This window comes from Sus scrofa, chromosome 6, assembly GCF_000003025.6.
Source record: "Sus scrofa isolate TJ Tabasco breed Duroc chromosome 6, Sscrofa11.1, whole genome shotgun sequence".
NCBI lineage: Eukaryota > Metazoa > Chordata > Mammalia > Artiodactyla > Suidae > Sus > Sus scrofa.
This window is the reverse complement of record NC_010448.4, coordinates 51,864,841-51,890,703: the sequence shown is the minus strand read 5'-3', so window position 1 is coordinate 51,890,703 and position 25,863 is coordinate 51,864,841. Positions and strand designations below refer to the sequence as shown.

Here is a 25,863-nt window from a genome sequence, read left to right as displayed (position 1 = left end):
TCGGATCTGGGGTGGCTGTGGCTGTGGTGTAGGCCGGCAGCTGTCGCTCCGATTCCACCCCTAGCCTGGGAACCTCCATATGCTGTGGGTGCGGCCCTAAAAAAGAAGCAAAAAAATAAAAACTTAAGTGTACAGTTTGACAAACTCTCACAGAATGAACAGGGAACAGAACATAACCAGCCCCCTGGCAACTCTCCGGTCCCTGCTTCTGGTCATTACACCTGCTGGAGGCAGCTGCCACCCTGCGTGGTCACCCCGTGGGGCTGCGTTTGTCTCTCTGGGGACTTTCACAGGCGGAATTACACAGTGTGTCCACATGCGTGGCCTCTTTCACTGAACATTATAAAATTTACTCAGCTTGTTGTATGTTGTTGCGGCTCATTTGTTCTCACTGCTGTTGAGTGTTTCTCTGTGTGTGTGTGTGTGTGTGTGTGTTTTAACCAGTCCTACCATGGGCAGGCATTTGGGTTGTCTTGAGTCTTTTGTTCACAGCACTGAGGTGACCCTGCAGGCACGTGTCTTTTGCAGAACACGTGACAGGATTCTGTGGGTATCCACATGGCAGCGGAATTGCTGGCTTATAGGACATCAAATGTTAAATTTATTTATTTATCCATTTATTTATTTTGCTTTTTTGGGCCTCGCCTGAGTCATATGGAGGTTCCCAGGCGAGGGGTCGAACCGGAGCTACAGCTGCTGGCCTACACCACAGCCACAGCAACTGGGAATTCAAGCCGAGTCTGTGATCTGCACTGAGCTGTGTCTGCGGCCTGCACCACAGCTCATGCCGGATCCTTAACCCACTGAGTGGGGCCAGGGATCCAAGTATTCTTATGGATACTAGTTACCGTTACCGCTGAGCCAGGACGGGACTGCCTGTCTTTGCGATTTTGATTAGTGTTTTCCTGGTGTATGATGGAGGTCAGCGTCTTTTCCATGTCTAGTGGCCATTGAGATGTTATCCTCTTAGGTGACTCGGGTCTTTCTCCATCGGGTGCTTTGCTGGTCTCTTATCGATCCCTAGGAGGTCATGGTGTATCTTGAACCTGAGTTTTTGTCACAGGTCTTGCAAATGGCTTTTCCCAGCCTGGAGCTTGCCTTTTCCTTTTCGTGCTGGTGTCTCTTGAGGAATGGAACGTCTTAATTTCAGGTGTGCGAAACTTTTTTTTTTTAATGACTAGTCATTTTTAGGTTTCATTATGTTAACAGAAAAAGATCAAAAGTAGTTAACCTTTGAGGAATAGGAGGACTCAAGCCGGAGGAGGGAAGGTGGACTCATCTTTCAGTTTACCCACTTCTCTGGAGTCTAGAAGATTCCCCCTCGTGTGCATGTTATTCTTCTAACTTAAAGGAAGAAAAGCTAATTAGATCAGCCTGGCTGCTATGGGGAGTGATTGGAAGGGGTCAAGTATAAACTGTTTTCAAAAATTCGTCCCTTAATGAGCCGAAGAAGGCTTATTGAAAAATAAGTTCATGTATCAACGGATGCATATTGCTTATCACTGCAGTGACTCAGGTTTCAACCTCAACTCTATGCTTAGGTTGCATTTTACCAATGATGCCAGTGCCAAGAATGGTTGTTCACATGAATAAGTGATTCGTGCGGAAGGAGTGGGCGTGAGAGCAGGTGTTCCAGCCCCGAGCTGGGCACTGAGTGCCCCACCTTTCCGGAGAGGAAAAGAGCCTGGCAGGTGGGCTGTGGGAAACACAAAAAGGAGCAAGTTTTACACCTGCCAGGACTTGTGACCTTCCCCGCTAGAGGTGCAGACCTCGCTCTGAACCTCCCTCCCAGGGCAGCAATTCTCATCCCCGGCTGCTGGGCATCATCTTTTGGATGTTTTCAAAAGCTGCCCTGGGCATCCGCGTGCAGGCCTTGGTGAAGGGACCGGCTCCCTAGCGCCACAGATTCTGGCTGCAGCATCCCTGTTGCTCAGACCCTCACACCCAGGAGTGGAGGGCTTGCAGTCCCCAGCAAAGGTCCCCGACCCCCCTCTTTCTGCGCAGTGAACCACTGCGCCACGATGTACATCCTGGACTTCAGTACTGAAGCCATCAAGCCTCTGAATGAGGAGGTGGCAGCCGAGCTGCTGGGCGAGGCCGTCTTCGTGGCTGCCTGCAGCCGCCTAGTGCTGGAGTACTGGCGCCACCAGGCACACCTGCATCACAAGGAAGGGCGGCAGCGCACCACCTGGGCCACTATGCGGGATGAAGTGGACCACCTGGTTCTGGTGATGCAGATGCAGGCCCTGTAGATGCAGGTGCAGCGGGGTGGCACAGCTGCCTGGTGCTCTGGAGGAGCTGCAGGCGCAGATGCAGGAGTTGTGCACCCAGCTCTGTGCCAGGGACCCCACCGTCTGAGCCCCCAACCGGGGAGGAATAGGATGTCTCAGGACGTGGTCTTGGACGTGGCTGATATCTGACACGACACGATGCCGACTTGGGCTTCTGTCCGCAATGGCCCTTCCTGAACTGGCCCAAGGTCCCTTTAGGGGAAGGAGGAATGCTGGACTGGGGCTTATCCAACCAGGCTTTGGGTCACCTCCCTACGAACAAGCCCAGTGAGGCGTACTTTCCTCAGGGACACCCCCATACACTGGTGGAACATTCCAGCCCTACCTCCTACCCCACCCCCACCCCCTGGTGTAGCACTTTGGAATGGTAGTGCAGTCTTCTATTGGACCCCACCCACCACTAGGAGGGCCAGCAGGACAAAGGGCCCCTGTCTTGCTTTGTCACTCACAGGCGCAACTTACCTGAGGAGCGGTCTTTTCCCTGGTGCCCTCACCCTTTGCAGGACACCCCCCCTTCCCCTTTCTTCTATGGTGGTGGGCAGCGTTGTGATGTAAATGCGACCTCCCATCTGGCTCACTTTTTGTGGGGAGGGGTGGGGAGTAGAAGGCTGGGTCTGGGCAAGTGTTAGCTCCAAAGAATCAGCCCGTGGCTCAGCCTTCAGTCCACCACTGGCACCTAGACCGAATCCTCCCCTCCTTAAGTGGATTGTTCCAACAGAACCTCCCTGCACACATATGCAGGCCACTGAGTGTGACACAAGTCACTGGAAAGTCTGTGTCTTCCTGTGCTGTTCCACTGACACCCCATCCTAACCTTCTGTGGCCCTTTGGAACGGAAGCCTTGGTCATCTTGGGCTGAACCATTTTGTGTTTTGGTCTCAGTCCCTTGTTTTCCTGTCGGGATGCACCAGCGTCCTTTCCCACCGTCCACCCTGCTGGTCTCATGGGGCCCAGCTCTTCCCCTGCTATGTGGGTCATTGTCACATGCCCTTTCTTCCAGCCACACCTGCTCTTCAGAGTACTCGGGGCTTCCCCCTTACTTCTGGCCTTTGGACTAGACACCCAGTACCCACCCCCTCCTCATGCAAAGGCTTCTTCCAGTGGGACCCCCTGCCCTCAGCCCTGAAGTTCCCTATCGCCAACCAAATGGAATATTCCACCAGGCAGTCACCTACCTCACCACATGGGGCTCTGTATGAGCTCTGTGATTTCTGAATTTTTTTTGGGGGGGGGTAAATGTTTTATAATTAAAGGAGCTCTGGGGGAAAGAAGTCACCTTAAGAATGTATCTGAGAACCACAGTGTATATCCGCAGAATGGGTACAAGGCTCACTAAAATTAGAAGCTGGGAGGGTTCTGCTGGGAAGGGGCTAGAATCATCCTTTCTGCCTGTTCCCAGTTGGGGAAACTGAGGCCCAGGGGAAGAACAGGGACATGCCCAAGGGCACACGATGCGGGACTGCCCTTGGCTTTCTCTAGGATGGCGTAGTGGAGGGGGTCAGGGTGGCAAGGAGGGAGGAAGCTGCCTGGTAAGGGAGGCCAGGAGGGGGCAGAGGCCACCCTGGCTGCAGGAGAAGGTGGGGGGAGGGAGGGAGTGAAGGGGAAGGTGGATTACTGGGGGAGGGAGGGGCACGCCCTGTGCTCATGAGAGCAGCCCTTCAAATCACTCCAGAAATCTCCACATGTATAAAAACTGGCAGATTTATTCCTCAGGGGCCCATTTTCAAGAAGCTAAAGGTGAAGGCGGGAGAGGGGAGTTCTCCTCCCCCTTTCCTTTCTCCCTCATCTTATTTTCCCCAGGGGTGAAAATGGCCTGGACCCCCAAACCTACCCAAATAAAAAAAACAAAAAACTGAGGTTCCAAAAAGTTACAGCATCTTAATTCCTCATAGAAAAGGGGAAGGAGCCAGAGGGAAGGGAGGTCCCTGCAGTGGGGGAGGTGCCCCCAGCCTCATGGGACACCCCCCCCTTAAACAGCTGTCCCAAATGGGACAAGCCAGGGGCACAGCATTTAAAAACTCCCCACACCCCATTTTATCAAAACCAAAGAGAAAAAAAATTTCCTCCCCCCAACCTAAATATATATATACTTTTTTTCTTAAAAAAACAAAACAAAACTTCAAAGGCATTAAGCGTTAAAGTGAATCTAGAACAAGGGAATGTGAAATTCCCTCCTTCCTCCCCCCTTTACTGTGGGGCTAACTGGTACATCCCCAGCAGAGGAACCAGCCCCAAGGGGATGGCTGAGGGGAAGGACCAAAGGGAACAAAGGGTGGGGGCCTCCCCAGCCAATCAGCAGCCAGTATGGGTGTGGGCATGGTGCCAGGGAAGCCACACCCCCTTGGAATTTTCCAAGTGAGATGGGGAGTGGGGGAGACGCATTCCTGTGTAGTCTTCAGCCAATTCCAAGTCAAGTAGAGGCAGGGAAAGCAGGGTGACAGGCGAGGGGGTGTGCAGAAAGGAGAAATTGGATCTTCTGGGGCCCTGTGGTCAGGGGGAACCCCGTTTCCTCAGCTCCTGGACAAAGGCTGGAAGGAAACAGGGGGCAGAAGTCAGGGGCAGAGCCGCTTTCCCCTTCCTTCCCAAACAGGGCTCATTCTGAGGGACAGGATGCCTCCAAAAGAAATACACGTTTAGAATAAAAAAACAACCTCACCTTCAATTATTTCCTGTTTCACTTTCTGCAATTCCTTCCTCACCTCTTCCAGAAGCTCCTGAAAATAATGGGGTACAACCAATCCGAAAGGATACCAGGATTTGCAGAAATGACAGCCAGCCCCCTACCCCCTACCCTCCCCCCCACTTCTTAATGACTGACATCACTGGCAAGGCCACAGAGTGACTGAAAAGTCTAGGCAAGAATTCTGGACCCTTGGAGCCAGAAGAAAAGTGCTGGAGAACATCCAGTACCAGGGCTGGCAAATACATTCTGGTCTCCTGCCAGCTCCAACTGGGGATAAATGTCTGCGGCCAGTGTGGTGAAAAGGATTCTGGGTACTCAGCAGGAGTGAGTGCAGTGATAGGTTGATTAGTACTGTCTGCCACAGGCACTGGATATGGTGCCGTGTCATCCCTGACCTGATCTAATCTCTCCATGTCTCAGACTGGAAGACAGGTTTCCAAGGCCTTTTCTAGAAACCCACAGCAGGTCAGTGCAGAGCGTGAATCCAGCTCTCCTTTCTTCCTGTAGCTCCTTTCTATCCGCCAGCCCCAAAGTACCTGTTTCACCCTCTCCAGGTCAGACTCATCACTGGAACTGGACGTAGCGGGGTGGGCCTCGGAAGCAGTCACTGAAGAAGATGACTTCATTCTGGGAGAATTGGTGTGGTTCAGGACAGAAAAGAGGTTAGAAAGAGGTTGGCTTCCCCTGCCTCCCATTCCAGGGATCACACTGTGTTCCTCCCTACAAATTTGGCAAATCCAACTATTTTTTGGGGTGGGGCCCCTGTATTGATGGCCCACCTTGGCAGGGTTGTGCTGTTCTTCTCCCAGGGTCTCCGCACAGATTCTGGGGGACAGGCAATAAATCAAAAAAGATCAGGGACAAGGAATGCCCTGCCTCAGTCTTTTCCCCCAGCCTCATCAGCCCCTGTTCGAGGAACCTTCTCAGGAGACTACAATCCCCAGCATTGTTTGTGCAGCCTCTCCCATGAAGGTGTATGTTATGTGAAAAGGGAGCATCCTGGGACTTGTAGTTCCTGTGACTAGACTGGGCTCTCACTCACCGGTGTGGGCTGGGACTCTGGGCTCTGGCTCCTCCTGCTGGTAGGAAACAAAACTATCATGAGCCAGCCCCCATCACACCTCCGTTCATTTTCCTCCTCCAGCTTCAAACCCAGCCCATCCTTATCACAGCCTCCTCTCCATATTCCTACCCAAATGGTACAGCCTACGGTGTATATGGCAGGAAGAGCCCCTAACTCACATTGGCAGATTCATCCTTGGTGGGTTTCTCCCCAACTTGTGTAGCTTTCCTTCTGTGAGAAAGGCAAAAACAAATGGCTTCCGTCTCCCGCAGCAGCTCAACAGTTCCCTTCCCAGAGTTCTGAAAAGGTGGATTCTAGGGTGTGGATTTCTGGAATTGGTCAAGGCTAAGAAAACTTCAGTTTTACTTATTTGGGGCCGTATCCGAGGCATATGGAATTCCCAGGCCAGGGACTGAATCTGAGCCGCAGCTGCAACCCAGGCCAGGGTAATGTTAGACCCACAGGCCGGGGACTGAACCTGCTCCTCTGCAGGGACCCAAGTCACTGCAGTGGGATTCTTAACCCACTATGCCACAGCAGGAACTCTGGGAAAACGTTGGTTAAGAAGTTAAAGAGGAGTTCCCGCTGTGGAGCAACAGGATTGGCAGCGTCTTGGGATGCAGGTTCGCTCCCCAGCCACAACTATGGCTCTGATCTGATCCTTAGCCTGGGAACTTCATATGCTGTGGAGCATCTCCCCCCCCCCCCCCCGCCAAAGAAGAAGTTAAAGAGAGTGCTGTTCTTGAACTGGAGTGGGGTTGTGAGTCCCATGTTCAGGAGTCACAGAGTTGTAAAGGGGAAGGAAGGGCTTTCTATTTAGACCGCTGGGATTCTAGGACTCAGAGTTCCCAGACTCTGAGGCAGGCTCTTCCAGGGGCCTAGAATTCTGGGTTTGACAACATTCCGGAGGCTACCCGGGTGGTTGCAAAGCTCAGCCATCTCAGGAGAATGCACTTCCCATCATTATATCCCGCACCTGCCTATCAAAGAGCTAACTTTCACCCAAAGAAACAAACGAAATGGGAATCTGAGCCCTCCACCAACCTAGCCCTACTGAACCTGGCCCTACTGAACTGGAATCTCCAGGTGATAAGTGCGGGTCTCAGGGCTTTGTCCCCAGGGCTTTCCACGGCCAGTGAGGGCTCTCGCCTGAGGCTCACCTGCGGGCCAACATGGCATTCATCTCTTCCATGAGTCCCCCGCCCGTGCTTCGACTGCTCTCAGCTTTGGGGGCCACGGGCCCCCCTGCGGCCTCCTCCTGCTGGAGAAATTACAAAGAAGAGGGGGCTCTATGGGTGGGCTTCCTAGCCTCCCTGCCATCCTGTGCAGCTCCCAGGCAACTCTGGCCTCAGCCCATTATTCCATCAGGCCCCTTCACCCCCCCTTACCTTGCTGACTTTCTTGAGTTTGGCTCCGGCAATGGCTGCTGCCAGGCCAGGGGCCCCAGCTCCTCCACCACTGGGGCCTTGTGCTGTGGGGAGGGGAGGAGGAGGGGGCGGGCCTCCCCCTGCTCCAGGCCCAGCAGCCGAGACCCCCGAGGAGGAGAGACCAGGGGGTGGAGGGGGACCTGGAGGAGGGGGAGGTCCTGGAGGTAGGGGTGGTCCCCCAGATGGGGGAGCAGGTGGGCCTCCTGTAAGACACACAAAAAGGAGGGGTGCTGAGAGATCAGCCTCATTCTTGGTTGTCTGCTTGACCCACCGCTCCGCCGAGGCAATCCCCCAACCTCCAGATCCCCGAGGCCATTCAAGCAATCACCTGCATTGGAGACCCTGCGCTCCAGGTGCTCCGGCTGCTGCTGCCTGGGTGGGGAGAGGACGAGCTGCCATCATGCAGGGCCCCGAGGAGGGCTAGCCACCTCCCAGACTGCCCCTCGTGCCCCTCAGAATGTCCCCGGTGAGGCTGGCTCCTAAGCCCCACTGTGCCTTCCATTCCCCAGGGGCCCAGGAAAGGGTTGCGGGGAGGAGGGCAGGAGACAGGGACAGGCTGAGACCAGGATGCGAGCAATCTAGTCATCAGACTGACAGGAACACCTCAATTACAAAATGCCTTTGAACAATCTCTCGTCCTGGACTCTGAGAATCAGGGGGACCAGGAGTTGAAGGGTCAGAAGGTTCTGCCGCAATGGGTGTCAGGAGTTTTTCAAACTCCAGGAGGTGGGGGTCTCTGAAAGCTAGCAATTTCTAGTCCCCTGGGCATTGGAACATTCTGGAAACTGAACATTGGAGCGTTCTGAACTCTAGGAGTCAGGGGTTCTGGAACATCCTAGAACTCTGGCAGGGGTGAGCTTCTGCACCCAGGGACTGGCCCCACCTTTTCTGCTGCTCCAGCTCCTCTGGGGCGGGGCCATTCTGCACAGACCAGGTGGGAGGTGCTGCAGCTGGTGGCGGGGGCGGGGGCCCACCTCCTGGAAGGTGAGAGTAAGGTGGATGAGTCACCCCAGAACCCAGCCCCAGCCCTCGGCTCTTTCCCTCCTCTCTCCCAGGCCTCCCAGAGGCCCTGACACCCTGGGCTGGGGTGTGGGCACCTGGGCGACCCGCAGTGACGGTCGCTGCCAGCTGACCTGACTGAGCTGATGTGAGGTGGGTGCTGAGAGGATGCCCAGATTGCGGCGGGGGGGCGGCGGGGGGGGGGACAGTGAATGCCCAGAGGGGGCAGTCACTTGTCCCAAGTCCCACAGACCAGAATTTGCAGGAACAAGACTTGAATTCAGGCTGCCTCTGGCATCTAGGTTTCCAACCGCCCCCCGCCCCAGCCGCAGCATGTAGTGGCTTGAAACTGGGCCACAGCGGTGAAAGCACCAAATCCTAACCACTATACCACCAGGGAACTCCCTGGCATCCAGGCTTTTTTTTGTTGTTGTTGTTGCTATTTCTTGGGCCGCTCCCGCGGCATATGGAGGTTCCCAGGCTAGGGGTCGAATTGGCATATGGAGGTTCCCAGGCTAGGGGTCGAATCGGAGCTGTAGCCACCCGCCTACGCCAGAGCCACAGCAACACGGGATCCGAGCTGCGTCTGCAACCTACACCACAGCTCACGGCAACGCCAGATCGTTAACCCACTAAGCAAGGGCAGGGACGGAACCCGCAACCTCATGGTTCCTAGTCGGATTCGTTAACCACTGCGCCACAACGGGAACTCCCAGGCTTTTAACCCACCGTCATGGCCCCTGAGAACCCAGGAAAGGCTGAGAGCCTCCCCCTCACCGCCCTCGGGCCTCAGGCTCCCAGGTATGTTTCTGGGCCGCAGACAAGCAAGCCCCTCCCCAGGGGCACCAAAGCTGCTCAGGAAGCAAACACCTCTGCCATCTGGTGATCTGACTTTCTAGAGCGGCGACCCCAGACCCCAGCTGCACAGCTGTCACGTAAAGCCTTGCCCCTTAAGGTGCTGCTTGTGGACTGGTGGCCTCGGCATCGCTGGGGAACTGGCTAGACATGCAGAGGCTCAGGCTCTAGTCCTACCCAAGTGGGTCAGCCATCTGCATTTTTTTTCTAGATGATTGGTGGGCACATGCAAGTTTCAGAAATACCAGCTGGAGATTTGTTTCTGAATACCACTGCCTCGAAACTAACTGATGATGACAGAAGTCAGAACACTGGTTACGTGGAGAAAGGGTACAGGGAGATTTCTGGGGCTGGAGGCATCCAGATCTTGATCTGGGAGGTGGTCACTCGGGGTTGTGCACGGGTGAAGTGCGCCCGTAGGAAGCACACGTGTTCTATGTGGGGGTGCACAGGACCCACAAAATCCTTGTGATAAATCTCCAGGGTAGTGGCGAACTGGCCCTATTTTCGGATGAGTCCACTGAGGCCCAGCACAGGGCTCAGGGCTCCCCTCCGCCCAGGCCCCTACCTTCCAGGGCCTCTAGGGCACTGGCCATGCCACTGGCGAACTGCGTTGCGTCCTCCTTGCTGCCAAAGTTGAGGCCCCAGACCTGGCGGGCGTCGCGCCACTGGTGGAAGTTGGGGGTGGCCTGGTTGTACTTGACACCCCGGACGATGGCACAGTTGATGACCACCTGGCAGGAGGGGAAAGGTGCGTGAGGGGTGCTGAGGGGTGCTGGGGCGCGTGCGTGGGCAGCGGGGAGGGGAGGGAAGCCTCGCCTGCTGGTCCGGCTGCATCTTCCGGCCGACCACCCGGAAGGAGTTGGCGGTGGGGTTGTGGTAGATCTGGACGCGGCTGAAGGCCTGGGGGCCCGTGCCTGCAGGCAGCCATCGCTTGTTGCTGTCATCATAGAGCATCACAGTGGCCCGGCTGGAGCAGATGACCGTCTCGCTGCCAGGAGGGGGAGAAAGGGAGAGGAGCCGGTTAGCTGAGGGGAGCCCGGCACCCTCCCTCCAGGGGCCCGTCACCTTCTCCACCTGGGTCCCCCTGGGAGATCTGAAGACGAAGGCAGCGTGAGGAGAGGAGGGACCCACGGAGAGGCGGAGGAGGACAGGCACATGGGGAGAGAGGGTCGGGGACAAACCTTCAGAGAGACCCAGGCAGACGGGGAGACTGGGAGAGAAAAGACAGACTGATAGACAAACGGGATGTGAGACAGACAAGGAAGGAGGCATCTAAACAGTCAGATGGGGAGAAAGAGACAGGAAGAGGAAGAGTCAGAATGACTGGGAGAGGCAGACATGCAGGCTGATGCGGAGAGAGCCGTGAGACAGACGGAAAGACAGAGAGATGGGAAGAGCGGGGGAAATCATGGAAAGGCAGGGAGCAGAGACAGAGACAGCCAGAGGAGGAAGATGAAGAGATGGACCGAGAGATGCCGAGTGAGAGCCGGAGGAGGGGGACCTGGGAGAAGCGGGTGGGAGGGACGGGGCAGGAGCCCCAGGCAGCGCTGGGACCAGCCCCTTGCAGTGCACTTGCAGCCTCAGTTTCCCCATCTCTGCCAGGGCAGGACTCCCCCCACGGCCGCCCCCGGCTCCCAATTCAGGGGGAGGAAGCTGAGGTTCAGCGAGGGGAAGGGTGAGGCTTGCACCAAGTTGAGGACCGAAGCTGGATCCCAGGCTCTTCCACTTCCTGCCGCCCACCCCATCCGGCCCCCCCAGGCGCCAATGGCCATCAGCAGACACTCCCTGCTCATGCCAGGCAGTGACCCAGACAGGCTCGGCCCCACCCTCCAATGTGGGAGCCAGTGGTGTCCAGATAGAGAGAACTCAAGGCCAGGCCTGGGGCTCAGAGTCCGTAAACTGGTTCAGGATTTGTCAGCCACAGACCTGGGTTCCCATCCCTGCTGGGCCACCTACTCCATGTGACTCAGGCAAGCAACCTTCCCACAACTGAGAACTCACCTTCCTCTCCTGCAGCCTGGGGAAGTGACAGACCCCACCTGCCAGGGCAGTGGCAGAAGTAAAATGGGTCTGGGCCTGTAAAGTGCTTGGCATGGCGCCTGGCAGGTAGTGAGTGCCTAGTAACAGCATCTCTTCCAAGGGCACCCTGAACAGGCCCTACTGGGGACAGCCACTGTCCTCCTACCCCACCCCCCGACCAGTCCATCTGGGGAAGTACATCGCCTTCCGCCCCCAGTGAGGAAACGCAGGCTCCCAGACCTCCCACACGGGAAATGACTTGCCTAAGGCCACACACAAACGGGGGTGGAAGCACGAGTCCCCGCCAGGCCCCACCCCCACCCCCACCGGACTTTTTCCTGAAAAGAGGAAGTTGGTGACCAGAGGTTTCCGGGGAGAGCTAAGACTCCGCAATGGCTCCTGTCTCTACCAGGGCCGGGGGCTGGCAGGGAAAGCCCCTCGGCAGACCCAGATCTGGGTTTCTAAGCCGGGAAGCCCGAGCCCCCAGACCCTCTCCCGAGTTTATGTAATCAGGCCCCTCCCTCTCATTAGACACTTCAGATGCCCTAAACCCTTTCCTCAGTCTCTGTTTAATCTCCCTGCAGCCCTTCAGATGGGCTTTCATCCTCATTCTGCAAGGACTGCAAACAGAGGCCCAGAGAGGTTGCATGACTTGTGTGCGTGTGGTCACACAGCCAGCACCTAGCAGAGCGAGGATCTGCACCCAGGCCACCTGGCTCCCCAGTCCGCAGGCATAACCACCCGGGACTGTGTGGGTCCTCCCCAGTCACAAGGTGCGGTTTCCAGACAGACAAGTGCAGCCTCGGGGGCTGTTTCTGGCTTCCACTGCCCCTGGCAGGGCAGGGTTGAGGCCTCGCCCACACCTGCCACCCACACCCAGGGCAGAATCTGGCCAGGCGCCCGGGGGCCTTCGTTGCTACCCCACCCCTTGCTGCACTTTGCTCTCCCAAGCGACCCTGCCCTGCTGAGTCTCCGGCCTGGTCAGAGAGCTGGGTGCCTGCTGAGTGACCCCAGACTGGTCTTGTCCTTCCCCAGGCCACGACGTCCGCATTACAGCTGAAGGATCCTGGTAAAACACAGGTCAGGTCGAGTCCCTCCTCTTCTCGGAAGCTCCTGCGGCGGCTCACACAGAAGAAACGCCAAGTGTTCTCCAGGGCCTTTGCGATCTGTGTGATCTCTCATCTCCTCCCTTCCCACCCCCCAGCTTGCTGTTCCAGCCCCACTGGCCTCCGGGCTGCTCCTTCCACATGCCAAACACATAACCGCCTCGGGCTCGGGTGCTTATTCTCCCTCAACCTGCAGTTTCACCTCTTTCAGGTCTCAGCCGGGCTGTCACCGCTTCTGAGAAGGCCTCCCTGACTGCCCTATCTGGAAAAGCTCCTCTCCCTCTCACTGCCTGTCCTGCGTTTCATAGCACCGATTCCTGCCCGACAGCTCCCTGTCTCCCCCACCAAAACATCAGGATGATGAGGGCAGGGATTCTTGTCCTTTCTGGTCACTGCTGCGTCCCCAGAACCTAGAATGGTGCCTAGCACGTAGTAGGTATTCTGTAGTTGTTAAATTAGCCATCTGTGCAAAAGGAAAGTTTTTTTGCAATGGCAGGGGACATTTATTGGTTAGCCTGTGTCCCGGACACTGTTCTGGGCTCCAGTTTCCACAGTGAATCTTGCAATGACCTCATGAGGTGGACGCTCGGGCTCACCCTTTTCACAGATGAGAGACTGTGGCCACAGAGAGGTAAAGACAGTATCGCAGGTCACACAGCAAGTAAGCACAGGGGCTCCTACTGGAAACCAGCCCCACCCCCCAGGTTCTTAACCTTATTTAAAGATGAGGAAACAGCTAGGCTGAATTTTTTTTAAGGTAAGATATAAAGTGGTGTGTTTCAGAGGTTGCAGAAAAAAAAAAAAAAAAGGTGTGGAGGATATAAATACCTCTGCACAGAGTGGTGGTGTGTGCGGGCGACTAGACTAACGGTGGCTGCTCTGAGGCACTGGGGGCCTGAAACAGACAGGGCAAAGGGACACGTCCTCCTCTTTAGCCTTTTGAATTGCTTGTTATTGAATTGCTTGTTACATCTTTTTGTTTTGTTTTACAATGGGCTGCTATTACCCGTAAAAAACCAATTCTGGAGTTCCCTTCGTGGCTCATGGGTTAACGAACCTGACTAGGATCCATGAAGATTCGGGTTCGATCCCTGGCCCTGCTTAGCGGGTTAAGGATCTCATGTTGCCATGAACTGTGGTGTAGGCTGGCAGCTACAGCTCCGATTGGACCCCTAGCCTGGGCACCTCCATGTACGGCAGGTGCGGCCCTAAAAAGCAAAAACAAACAACAACAAAAACCAATTCTTTTACTTAAGTTCAAAAAATAAAACTAGAAAAAGCTAGATCAGAAAATCCCACAGCCAGGAAGCAGGGAGTGAGGTGGAAATGGGGTCTGCCTAATGCCAGTGGTCTCTGGGGTCGTGTAGCCTCAATTTGGCCTTAATCCCCAGCCAGCCCAGAACTCGCCCCACAAGTCCTCGCATTCTGGAAAACTCTAGCATGCAGTAGATCAAAGAAGGTTCAAGTCACCCCCTGGCTGTGTGGCTTCACCTCTCCGAGCCTCAGTTTCCGGCCCTGGAAATCATAACTCACTGGATTGAAAGAGATAAGAAAAGCCCTAAATGCAGGACCTGGAATTTGGCACTGGCTCCATATGAGGGAGCTGCGAGGCATTACAGGAGAGAGCTTCTCATCACAGGAGGCAATCAAGCATAGTCACTCTGGATTACTCAAACTTTCCGGATTAGAAGCTTGCCCTTCCCTTCACCCCTTTAGTCTACAGCCCCTTAAACCATAAACCTTGGGATCCACCCCCCCAGACCTCCAGGCACACACAACTTTCCAAACTACAAATCTTTCCCATCTGGGAGGTGGGACAGTCATAATAGTATCAATCTCTTAGAACTGCTAGGAGGATCAAATTGAATCTAGGCACCCTAGTACAGTACCTGGCACACAGTACATGCTTGATCAAATGGTCTCTTACTTTTAAAAAAACATAAATTAAAATAATAATAATAATTACAAGTATTGGAAGACGAAAAAAATGGTCCAAGTTTTTCTTGAGCCCCTTCTGCCCTGAGATTCTCAGACCTCTGCCCCACTTCCCAGCCTTCCCAGAATCCCAGCTCAGAATCCCGGACACAGCAGACACTCAACAAATATTTGTCAAACCAAGAGAAAAAGAACTGTATCTTGTAATTTTCCATCTCAACATCCTCCCTTCCAACTGCCCCCAAGACTGTCCCCAGCCAAACCAGCCAGAAGTCAGAGGAGCCCAGCCCCCTCCCCTTCCTCAGTAGTGCTTAGGAATTTCTGAGCGATCTTGGGCCAGGTCTTTCTCTCTTTGAGCCTCAGTTTCCCCAGCTGCCCCCCACCCCCATACAGGGGCATGGGTCCTTTGGAATCCTGGCAGGGGGAGAAGGGGCCCGGCCCAGGAAGTCGGGTGTGGTCACAGGCAGGGAAGACCCCTCTCGAGGTGGGAGTAACCCTCTGGTGGGACAGGCCTCGGCTCGACTTCTGCCCACCCCCCAGGAGGTGGGAGGTTTGGCCGAGGCCAGCAGTCGGGGGCCTTGCGGGAGGGCGAGGGCCTCCGGGACTGGGGGAGGGGGGCGGGAGGCCCAGACATTGCTCCTGCCCTTTTACGGTCTCAGTGAGTGAGGCAGCACTAACTCGGACATCCGCCATCCGCCTTCCACGGTGCCTGGGACCGGAAACGCGGCGGGGGGGGGGGGGAGGCAAGGGGCGGGGCTGGGGGGCTGGGGGAGAGGAGAGTCCCCCGGGGAGGAAGGTGAAGGAACGGAGCCTGGCTCCCGAAACCTGCCCCCTCGGGGCGTACCTTGAAGGGATGTTGCTGTGAGCAGGGGCAGGCTAGGCAGGAAGTCTCGTGCGGGTCTGCGGGTGCTCCCTTGCTCCAAATTTTCCAACAATCCCTTTACCGCAGAAGGAACAAACGTGGGAATGGGGGTTCTCTGATGGCCGTAAAAAGCAATGCCACCCTGATGTGAGAGGGCAGGGGTACGGGGAATGTGGGGGAAGTGGGAGGATGTGGGCAGCAGGGGGTTAATCCCCAGCCGTCCTCGGGGCCTCCCCCTCAACCTGGGGGCTCTGGGGCAGGAAGTCCCTGCGAGAGTAGAGGAAGGGAGGTAGTATTGTCAGGCTCAAGGGAGAGATTATGGGGGGCCAGGGGGAGGGGAGAATAGGGGGGCCTAGTCGGGTCCCCCAGCCAACACCGGCCCCGCCCTCAGGTGAGCCCAGGAGTTTTGAACGAAGCCCAGGAAAGACAAAATCCCTGGGTGCCTTGGGCCCCCGGTCCCCAGGATTAAATTCCTGGGAAGATAGCTAGAACTCTTTGGGAAGCCCGGCTCCCAGGGGAAGAGGGCTATGACCTTGAAGCTTCCCAACGCCCCCTCCAACAACCGCACAACTCCGGACCGCTGGGGAAGGGGGGGCGATGTGGAGAGAAGGGGGAGGCGCTGTGGTGGGGAAAGCAGCCGGCCCACGGCGCTCCTTGCCCGCCCCCCACACCAGCTGTCTCGACAGGTGAGTCAGGAAGACAAAGGCCCCCCTTCCCCCAGCTGCCGCGCCCCCTCCCTCCCAAGGGCCCGCGCAGGTGGGAAAAGGGGCTGCCCCTCTGGCACGGGGCCGGGGTGCCGCCCTCGGCCCTAGGCACAGCCCGTTTTAAGCAAATTGTGAGTGGGAAGCGGCGGGGAGTCCGAACCAGATCCTCGAGGCTGCATCTGGGTCGGTGGATCTGTCCGCACCAGCCTCCTCCACAGGAGGACGAGAACCCCTAAATTTAGGGGGTTAAGAGCCCTCGAAGTTAAGGGGCAAAGTCCTCTTGGGAAGACGTTTCCCGGCACCATGTAAAGAGGGACCCCGAAAGCCAAGATCTTCGTTTCAATCTCTCTTCCAGGTCCCAGGGACCTCCAAACTGGCCCCCCCATAATCTCTCCTGGGGCCGGCTAAGATTTGGGGGGAGTCTGAGCCCTGCCTAAATCCCAGCCTCCCGGCCGGGAGTACCTAACAACTTAGAAGTCCTCCGAAAAAGTCTTTTAAAAATTCGGGAGTCCTCGGAGCGCCCCCAAATCTGAGGGCTCCCGGGAGAACCTCACCGGCACCACCCGGAGCCTTGGGAATCAAGGGAAAGTGATCAATATTTGGAGCCCGTCCAAGGGGGATCGGCCTCAAATTCGAGGCTCCCAGTGCCCTGTCCCTAAATTCCAGCCCGGAGCAAGCTGGGGGGAGGGGGACAAAGGCGGGGCGGGATCCCGCGCCGGGCAGGGAAGGGTCTAGAGGCAGTTCGAGGCTCACCTCATGGCTGCTCGGCTGGCGGGCGGAGCGCCCACGGGGTAGGTGCTCCCGGGGCGCCCCTGGCTCGAGGTTCAGGGGTTCGGGGCTGGCTCCAGGTTCTGCTCAGTCTCCCCCAGGGTCCCGCCCCATAGAGTCCGGCTTCCTGGGGGGAACGTGGACAGGGCCGGCGCGGATCCTCAGGCGCCTCCTCCCTTTGGGGAGCTGATCCGGGGTCCTTGCGGCAGAAAGGGGGTGCGGCGTCCCCTCCCCGGCGCGCCCCCTCAGCTGGCGGCGGCTACAATGTTACTCTTACTACTGTACTTCTCTTCGCTACATTTCGTTCCAAAATTCCACTCCCCGCACCCACAATGCCCTGCGCCTTAAAGGGGCCGCGGACACCTCCAGGCTGTGGGATTGGAGGGTGGAGGGTGCTTAAAAGGGCAACGCGGAACCTTAGACTTCCGCTATTTCCCTCTTCCCCAACGTTATTGCACAGCGATGCACTCTGGGGAGTCACCCCCAAATTAGGGGGGCAAGCTTGTTGGGGGGGAAGGGATCCTTCCTTCATCCTTAGTTCTCTCTCATGATAGAAATTCTCTGGGGACTCTCAGTGGGGGCACAATCTCTTCTCACCCTCCCCATCGACTTCTCCATTTCTTTACATTCTACTCAGTGTGGGGGGCGAGAAGGACCCTCTGGTTAAGCATAGATTCAAATTTTCTCCCTTAAATCCTACCTTCGGACCTCCCCCAACGTCTCTCTCCTCCGCCCGTTTATGAAGCTCTACTAAGGGGTGCACCCCCCCCTCCGAGGAGGGGGATGGGTGAGGAGGGGCCCCACCTCCTTCGTTGCCGCCCCCCCCACCGCGCCCGCCCAGGGAAGGTGAGGAGGAAGTGGGCCGAGGGGGCGCGGCTGGCCGCTGACTCACAGCCGCAGGGTGTGGGGGGGGGCGGGGGGAGGGGAGGTGCGGTGCAGGACCTGAGTGGGAATGGGACTCCTGGTCCCGCTGCGAATAAGGCCCACGACCCCCTCCCCACGCACTCCCCGCCGTGACTCAGTTTCGTCGGCGGATGATGGCGGGATCATCCAACAATCCGAGGACACGGAGGTGGGGGGACTCTCCCTAGCGCCTGATCCCGCGAGCCCCCACCCCCACGCGCCAGCTTGGGGCTGAGTCCCTACACCCTTCCCGGGCGTCCGCAGCGGGTCCCTCAGGCTCCGCCCCACGTGACGTCACCAACACGGTCATGCCCCTCCCGTAGAGCGCCACCTGGCCTGGGTTAGATGCCCTAGGCTGGTGTGGGAGCCTGGGAAATCATCAGTTCCACTTTTCGAAATGGGTAAACTGAGGTCTGGAGGCAGGTTGTAAGTATGGGCTCAGCATTCTTGCCTGAGCCTCCTAAAACTCCACTGGTGCCTGGGTGCAAGGTATGCGTGTAAAACAAACAGCTCAGGGCAGAGCCGAGGAGGTGAGGAAGTTAACCTTCCCAGCCTTTTTCCAAGCTGAATCTGCTGCCTGGGTGCCGTCCTGACCTTCACGTCATTTCTAGGCTGTGCTCTGTCGTTAAACCTTCTCTGAAGAATGGAGTGATCCTCTTCCCTTTTCCACTTCACTCTGGGAGACCTTGAACCCCGATCTACGGTAGGATACAGTTGTTTTGGTGTGTTTCCTCAGGCTGTGGGTTCTTTGTGGACAGAGGCAAACTTGATGGCTTTCTGGGTCTTACTAACCCAGCAAAGCAGCTCAACACACATGTACCCAACTGCATGAGAACCCCAGTTCTGTGTGACCGCCGGCAAGTCCTTTCTCTTTTCTAGGTCTCAGCTTTCCCATCTGTGAAATGGAAGGGGTGTCACTTCTGTGTGGCCACCTGGACTAGAGTCAGCAAACTTTTTTTTTTCTTTTTTCATTTCTGGCCCAGGCAGCAGCATGAGGAAGTTTCCAGGCCAGGGATTGAAGCTAAGCCACAGCAGTAACCAGAGCCACAGCAATGATAGCGCTGGGTCCTTAACCCACTAAGCCGCCAGGGAACTCAGCAACCTTTTTCTATAATCATCCAAATAGTATATATTTTAGGCATATTAGGCATAAGCTCTCTTTTGCATCTTCTTTTTTGAAAAACAACACTTTAAAAATGTAAAAACCATTCTTAGCTCAGGTGCTATACAAAACAGATAGCAAGACCCCTTACTCCAGAGAAACTCCTGCATATGCACACAGGAGCTCAATCAAGGATCTATCTGACAGCACTGATGTAAGGGCAAGAAAATTGGAAAGAGCCAAAATGCCCATCAAGAAGGTGATGGATAGCGAGTAAGGTGCCTAAGTGGCATGAAAGATGTCTTTAACACACTATTGAGTAAAAAAACCAAATTGCCAAGTGATACATAGGGTATGAAAAATATCTAGGCAACACCGCAGGTACCGTATACATGTGCGTACATGCCCAATAGAAGATCTGGAAAAATCTACTCCAGACTCACTGCAGTGGTTACCAATAGGACAGAGCATGGGATTGTGGCAGGTTTGATGGTCATAATCTCAAGCCTCATCTTGAAAATGCCAAGTTTAGTCTTGCCACTAAGCTTTCACAATGGCTGTTTCTTCTGCCTTGGGACACTCTTCTCTAGGGTTTTTGCATGGCTGTCTAGTTCCTGCTCAGCTTTCCCCTCCTTAGCGGTCTCACCTGATGTCCCTTGTCTAAAGCAATCATGCCCAGGTGGGAAAAAAAGTTGTTTTTTTTTTCTTTTTAGGGCCACATCTGCAGCATATGGAAGTTCCCAGGCAAGGGGTTGAATCAGAGCTACAGCTGCCAACCTAAGCCACAGCCACAGCCACACTGGATCTGAGCCTCATCTGTGACCTACACCACAGCTCATGGCAATGTCAGGTCCTTAACCCACTGAGGGAGACCAGAGATTGAACCTGCATCCTCATGAATACTTCATGTTCTTAACCTGCTGAGCTAACATGGAAACTCCCCCCAGGTGGAAAATTGAGTGGCTATGGGGCAGGGGATGGAAGAAAGACTTTTTATTGAGCCATTTTGTGTCCTTTGAATTTCAAACCAAGTGAACTTCTTACCCATTGAAAAATTAATAACATTGTAAAAAAACTAAAGTAATTTCCCTCAGGCATATGGGAGGTTCCCAGACTAGGGGTCCAATTGGAGCTACAGCTGCTGGCCTACATCACAGCCACAGCAACGCCAGATCCAAGCCACATCTGTGACCTACACCACAACTCACGGCAACGTCGGAGCCTTAACCCACTGAGCAAGGCCGGGGATTGAACCTGCAACCTCATGGTTCCTAGTCGGACTCATTTCCGTTGGTGCCATGACGGGAACCCCCCCTTAGCCGTTTTCTTATCACATCCCTGTTTCATTTTTCTTGAGACACTTCTCAGTGCCTGAGATGACCTTATTTATGAGTTCCCTTGCTTGCTGTCCCCCTACCCAATCCCACACACTACAGGGTTCTGGGGAGAGGAACCTCAATGGATCTGCCTGGTTGATGGCCTAACACATAGCAAGTGCCCACTACATGTCTGCCAAATGACTGGGCAAAAAATGTGTGTGGTTTTTATTTTTCCCATCAAAAAAAGGCATTTTGAATTACGTAGTTAAAATTTAATCATAGACTTTCCCCTCCTTTCCCCCTAAACAGATGAAAAATATGAACGGAAGAGAAAGGTTATTGAACTGGGTGATTTCTCAGGGTACATTCAGCTTTTTTTTCCTCCTTCTTCTTTTTAGGGCCACACCCGAGGTATATGGAAGTTCCCAGGCTAGGGGTCGAATTGGAGCTACAGCTGTCAGCCTGCACCACCTCCACGGCCACGCAGGATCCGAGCCAGGAGGTCTGGGACCTACACCACAGCTCAGATCCTTAACCCATTGAGGCCAGGGATCGAACCCGCATCCTCACGGATACTAGTCAAATTCGTTTCCACTGCGCCGTAACGGGAACTCTTCAGCTCTAAATATTTTTTAAAAAATTTGTGTGTGTGTGGAATTTCCCCCTCTCATAAGACCTTCTGTGAGAGGGAAGTAGGAGAAAGGGAAATAAATATTCTGGCGTTCCTCCATTGGCCTGTCTTCCTTCCGCTGGTCTGCATAGCTGAGGAGGGGGAGTTTTCTTCCTTAATTCCATTGAGGGCCCAGCTGGGGAGAGGGTCCCCAAAGGACAACAGCTGTCAGGCCTCCAAGTCCAAGGCAGAGCCTTAATGGGTGCCAGCAGGCTTCCCAGTCGCACTCTGCCCCTTCTGGAATACAAAACGTGGGAGACGGTGAATAGGAATCCCTTCTTGCCCGTCGCCATTTACTCCCCTCTATTCTGGAAGCACCACTGGGATATTCCTCCCAGGAGCCAGCATTCCCCATCTCAGTCCCTCAGTGTTGGGTGCCTGGACCTCAAGGCTAAGCCCTAGGGGTGGGCGTGGAACCCCGGTCTGGCCAATCAGAGACTCAGTGACCGGTCAGGCACGTGATCTGGTGTAGCCAATGAGAACCAGCTCCGGAATCAGGGCCGCAATTACTGAGAAACTGCCATGCTCCCTCCGCTGGGAATGGTAGGCTCCTGGGATGTGAGCCTGCTGCAGCTCTGCTATCTCATGTAGAGACTGTGCCTGGGAATGAAGCCAACTCAGAGAAAGTAAAACTAAGAGACAGTTCCTGATGACATCATCTGACAAGTGGATGCAGTCATGCCTTAAGTCCCTGAACTCTTCAATTACATGGCCCAGTAAAACCCTTCGTTTGTCTCCCCAGGTTGAATGGGGTTTCTGTCACTCACAACTCAGAAGAATCCTGACAAATACTTCCTTCTGCTGCTGAGAAACTATCAACAATCCTCCCTCCTCCAACTGGTAATAACCCAACTCCCTTCGCTGCCCTCCAAAGGCCTTCCCGGTTCCTCCCTCACATTTCCTCCCGGACTCCCACCTTATACCTTGATTTATGTGGCTCCACCCATCATCTCTTTGGACATCACCCAGGGGCTCTCTGGGCCCAATTTGCACCCTCTCTCTTCTAAGACCTGGACCACCCTCAGAATTGTCCTGGTGATCTCTGCAGTGCAATCAGCCCTTGGTATTGGTCATCAACATTCCCTGAATTTTTCTGCCTTATTCCTGGCTGGAGGGGTGGTGCTTGGGGGTGATGGGGCTTCACAGAGCCCTGTAGAGGGCACATTTCCTGGAGGGGAAGCACAATCTGTTCTCCTCTGCTTCTGCATTTCCTACCCCACCCACCCCCCAATATGGTTAGCACAATTCTTCGGGACCAGGTGTGAGAATTTATTAATACATCAGGCAAGTCCCTTGTCCCCGCTGGCTCAATTTCCCCATCATTTCAGGAGGTGAGGTTCAGGAAGTGAGGTGGGAGGCTGGATTACATGCTTCTATTATTATTATTATTATTATTTTGTCTTTTCTAGGGCCACATGTGCAGAATATGGAGGCTCCCAGGCTAGGGGTCTAATCGGAGCTGCAGCCGCCGGCCTACGCCACAGACATAGCAACATGGGATCCAAGCCGCATTTTCAACCTACACCACAGCTCATGGCCACACCAGATCCTTAATCCACTGAGCGAGGCCAGGGATTGAACCCACAACCTCATGGTTCGCAGTCAGATTCGTTAACCACTGAGCCATGTTGGGAACTCCTATTATTATTATTTTTTTGGTCTTCTGTCTTTTTAGGGCTGCATCCATGACATTTGGAGGTTCCCAGGTTAGGGTCCAATCGGAGCTGTAGCTGCTGGTCTACGCCACAGCCACAACAACAGGGGATCCGAGCCACATCTGCCACCTACACCACAGTTCATGGCACCGCATGACTGAACCCAGATCCTCATGGCTCCTGGTCGGGTTCATTAACCACTGAGCCACAAAGGGAACTCCCTGGATTGAACCCTTCTAAAAGAAACATTCAAGAACACAGGGTCCTTACCACGCAGTGCTCTTCCAAGTCCTGGCAGAACTGAGAGTAAGCTTCAGCGACGACTGCGGCCCTGGAGATCAAGGAAGGCCCTCAGGAGGGGATCCTCCTCCTACCGCCCCCTCCTCCCATTCCACCCTACCCCCCCCAACTCACTTGCAGTAGAGCCCTCCCCCAGGAGGTAAATCCGGGATGTCCTCAGAGGCCAGGGTCCTGAAAACTGTGTTCAGGCTGGGGGTCTCCTGGGCAGAGGCACACAGCTCTGAGAAGGGGGCAAGGGTTGTGAGGATGCCCTGCTTGCCGACCACCCCTTCTCCTGGGCTCCTGGAGCCTGCTCACCTGCAACCCTGTGTCCTAGGGCTGCGTCCAGCACTAGCTCCTTCCTGATGGCCTCCTCACAAGACCTGGGGGCCCCTGGGAAGCAGACCAGGATGCAGGTCATGTTGTCCAGGCTGCCCTGGAGGTGGAGAAAAGCGAGCCTGGTGGGACACGGTTAAAATACCCCCGCACGGCCTCCAGGCCCTTGGAAGCAGAGTACCCCAACACTCCCCTGTTCTAGGACCCTCTTCCCCATCTGGTTATGCCCATTTCTCTCAAGTCCCACCCTTCTGCCAGTCTAAACCAGGCCTCTCACTGTTCTAACCCCATCCTGTTAAAGAGAACCACCTCCCCTCTCCAAAGCTCCTCCCACTGTTGTTTAGCTGCTCTTCCTTCTGCTTGGAATCACACCTCAGGACCCGCTCTAGATCCAAGGGCCGGCCCATTCCAAAAGGCCACACCCCTTCTCTTAAATCCCTCCCATTTATCTAGAACTATGCATATTGCCTCAAGCCTCCCCTCAGTCTCTGCCCCCTGCATATTTTGGCCGGCCCCATTCCAACAGACCCACCCCTTAGTGGAGCCCCTCTCCTCCCTTTCTAGTTTTCCTGCTGCCTCTCCATCAAAGCTCCTTCCCGCTAAATCCCTTAGGTTCTTCCCCGAAAGATCTCAAGCCCCGCCCCCAGGACCTTGCTTAGACACGTGTCCAACAGCTGTGCGCAGAGAAGCTCTGGAGCCAACTCTGGAGCCAAGCCCAGGCGGAGGCGCGATGCCACCAGTCCCGCCAGGGCAGAGCCAGACATCGTGTCCCACACGCCATCAGAGGCCAGGATCACAAACTCGTCCTCTGCCCGGCGTGCCAGGGCGGTCACTTCAGGCTCCGCGGAAACGAGCTGCAGTTCCGGGGGTCTCCCAGGAGCTTCTTTGTAAGCAAAGTCTCCCAGCGCTTGTGACACTGCCAGAGAGCCCTCGAGGCGCCGGCGGCGGATAGTACCGCCCGCGTCATGGATGCGTTCTAGTTCCTGGGGACGGAGGGGCCGATGATCCTCGGTGCCGAAGGCCACGGCTCCCGCGCGACTCAGCACCGCGCGGGAGTCACCACAGTGCGCCAGGTACAGAAAGCGCGGGGAAACCAGCAACGCCACAGCGGTAGAGCCGCCCGGCTCGCCGCGAGGCCAGAGCGCGCGCAGGCGTGCGTCTGCATTCAGGAAAGCGCGGCGCAGCGCTCCACACACGCCGTCGGGCTCGCCAGGCTCCGGGCCCAGCGCCTCGAGCACGTGGCCCGGCAAGTGGCGCGCGCCGAAGAGGGCGGCTCGCACCCCGCCGTGGCCGTCGAGGACCGCGAAGAAAGCCCAGCCTGGGGGCAGTCCGGGTAGCGCCAGCCAAGCGCAATGCGCGTCCTCCATGTGTGCGCGCCAGCCTTGCACTGCGCTCGCCCCGAGACGCAGGCCCCACGGTGCTACCGCACCCCCGTGTGGCCGCTGGGCGCAACGCGGCGCGTCCAGGAGGGACTGAGGACAGCCTGGAGACCTGCTCTCTTCGTCCTCCTCCACCTCCTCTTCCTTGCGAGCTGGCCAGAGACGTCCCAGCAGGCGGGTAAGGACCGCCATCTTTCAGCCTGGAGATCAGGAAGGTTTCACCCTCTGCACCTGCTAACTGAGCCCCCCCCCCGCGCACCTCCACTAATCCCCTACACTGTGAGATTTTAAACTACCTAAATCTTCCTATGCCCTTGACCTGCACTCGAGTCACTAGAAGGGATTGAACTCTTCAATCTCCTCTCTTCCACACCTTCAAAGCGAGGTTTGGAATTTGGGTCAGGGGAAAAATGATCAGAGCACCAAACTAGCACTGCGAACTGCACACCATTTTACATCATCATCTCCAATCTACCGAAAAGGAAACTGAGTCACAGATGTAAACAAGTGTTACAGGGAAACAGTCTCTAGAATCTGCATTTTCAACGCTGGTCTTTGGGTCCCCAGCTCTGATCTGGTCAAGCTCCGCCCACATCAGTGATTCCCAACCCGGTTTCAAAGGCTTTAAATTATTTTTAGGTCAATCCCTCCCCTCTCGATCTCCTCCCGGGATTTCAATCACTTCCCTTCCACACCCGGTCCATCCATTCAAGCCTCCTGCCTCAGAGGCTTCTGAGGTTCTCAGTCCGAGATCTGCTTCTAGCTCCGCCTCTTAGCTACAGGCCTAGCCCCGCCCCCTTGGTTACGCCCACCTTGTCCTTTGCCTGTTCTGCTCTATTCCCTGTAGGCCACGCCTCTAGCTCCTCTGTCTCTGACTAGACCCGCCCAACGCTGAATAATTCTACATTGGCTTAAGATTCACCTGTGCTTGAGCTCCTCCTCTTTTCTCAAAACTTTCTGAGTAGTTTCTTCCCGCTCCCTTTCCCACTCCTTCTGAGAATCTAGGCTCATACCTTACCTCCTTGCAATCTTTATACCCTCTCCGCAATGCCACCTCTAGCTCCACCCCAACCCACTCTGAGATCCACGCCCCCATCCTTTGCGCCTAGGTTCTTTCGTCATTATCTCCCCGAGCCCCTCATCCTACTCTAGGCCCTGCTCTTTTTTCCCTAACGGCCCCGCCCTCTTCTGTCTAGACCCCGCCCTTCAGACCGCCTTCCATGCCTGCTCGGACTGTAGCCTACCGTCCTAGCTCCGCCCCTCTTTTAGGAAGGACACACCCACCTCTAGCCTCCCGGTGTTTCCCCGCCCCTCTTGCCCTCCCTCAAGTTCCGCCCCTCCTCCTGTTCTCTGGCCCCGCCCCCGGCCCCAGAGCTGCAGTGCCCCCCCCCCAGCGGCCCCGCCCGCCCCCGCGGAGCGGAGCTGAGGGCGGCGGCAGCGGCGGCGGCGGCGGCTGCTGGAGCGGCCCGGGAGGAGGAGGCGGCGAGGATGGCGGCGGCGGCGGC

The 25,863-nt window shown here is 55.8% G+C and overlaps 2 protein-coding genes and 1 long non-coding RNA gene across 11 annotated transcripts; 1 reads left to right on the top strand and 2 right to left on the bottom strand.

Moving 5' to 3' along the window:
* Positions 3,975 to 17,894, bottom strand: VASP (vasodilator-stimulated phosphoprotein). Of its 9 annotated transcripts, none has more exons than XM_021094567.1 (14): positions 16,701 to 17,043; positions 15,226 to 15,319; positions 10,138 to 10,309; positions 9,887 to 10,052; positions 8,348 to 8,441; positions 7,793 to 7,836; positions 7,426 to 7,667; positions 7,198 to 7,298; positions 6,217 to 6,268; positions 6,017 to 6,050; positions 5,754 to 5,799; positions 5,511 to 5,601; positions 4,948 to 5,005; positions 3,977 to 4,819 (listed from the first exon to the last, which is right to left on the bottom strand). In XM_021094567.1, the coding sequence occupies exons 3-14, from the start codon at positions 10,273 to 10,275 to the stop codon at positions 4,782 to 4,784; spliced, it is 1,104 nt and encodes a 367-aa protein (XP_020950226.1). In that variant the 5' UTR covers positions 10,276 to 10,309; positions 15,226 to 15,319; positions 16,701 to 17,043; the 3' UTR covers positions 3,977 to 4,781. The 9 variants fall into 9 exon arrangements, with proteins under 9 accessions (XP_020950220.1, XP_020950222.1, XP_020950223.1 ...); XM_021094565.1 differs by having other exon boundaries at positions 4,145 to 4,819; positions 6,017 to 6,053; positions 16,701 to 17,022; XM_021094566.1 differs by having other exon boundaries at positions 4,145 to 4,819; positions 6,017 to 6,053; positions 7,198 to 7,295; positions 16,701 to 16,987.
* LOC110261012 lies at positions 15,627 to 23,998 on the top strand. Its single transcript, XR_002344692.1, has 4 exons — positions 15,627 to 15,929; positions 18,230 to 18,321; positions 21,452 to 21,549; positions 23,592 to 23,998. It is a non-coding gene; the product is annotated as an uncharacterized LOC110261012 (long non-coding RNA).
* PPM1N (protein phosphatase, Mg2+/Mn2+ dependent 1N (putative)) lies at positions 19,558 to 25,643 on the bottom strand. The gene is made up of 5 exons (XM_021094558.1): positions 23,630 to 25,643; positions 22,962 to 23,079; positions 22,779 to 22,884; positions 22,635 to 22,695; positions 19,558 to 20,946 (listed from the first exon to the last, which is right to left on the bottom strand). Exons 1-5 carry the CDS (start codon positions 24,548 to 24,550, stop codon positions 20,905 to 20,907), a joined length of 1,248 nt encoding a protein of 415 aa, XP_020950217.1. The 5' UTR covers positions 24,551 to 25,643; the 3' UTR covers positions 19,558 to 20,904.

Excerpts from the sequence above, each read along its gene's own strand:
- VASP (XM_021094559.1), bottom strand. The coding sequence starts at position 10,268 with ATGATGACAGCAACAAGCGATGGCTGCCTGCAGGCACGGGCCCCCAGG. Across the intron at positions 6,054-6,216 it reads CCAAGGATGAATCTGCCAAT|CAGGAGGAGCCAGAGCCCAG; the intron begins GTGAGTTAGGGG and ends GTTTCCTACCAG. Across the intron at positions 5,602-5,753 it reads AACAGCACAACCCTGCCAAG|AATGAAGTCATCTTCTTCAG; the intron begins GTGGGCCATCAA and ends CAATTCTCCCAG.
- PPM1N (XM_021094558.1), bottom strand. The coding sequence starts at position 24,550 with ATGGCGGTCCTTACCCGCCTGCTGGGACGTCTCTGGCCAGCTCGCAAG. Across the intron at positions 23,080-23,629 it reads TGGACACGTGTCTAAGCAAG|GGCAGCCTGGACAACATGAC; the intron begins GTCCTGGGGGCG and ends CTCCACCTCCAG. Across the intron at positions 20,947-22,634 it reads ACTTGGAAGAGCACTGCGTG|AAGGGGCAGAGTGCGACTGG; the intron begins GTAAGGACCCTG and ends TTTGTATTCCAG.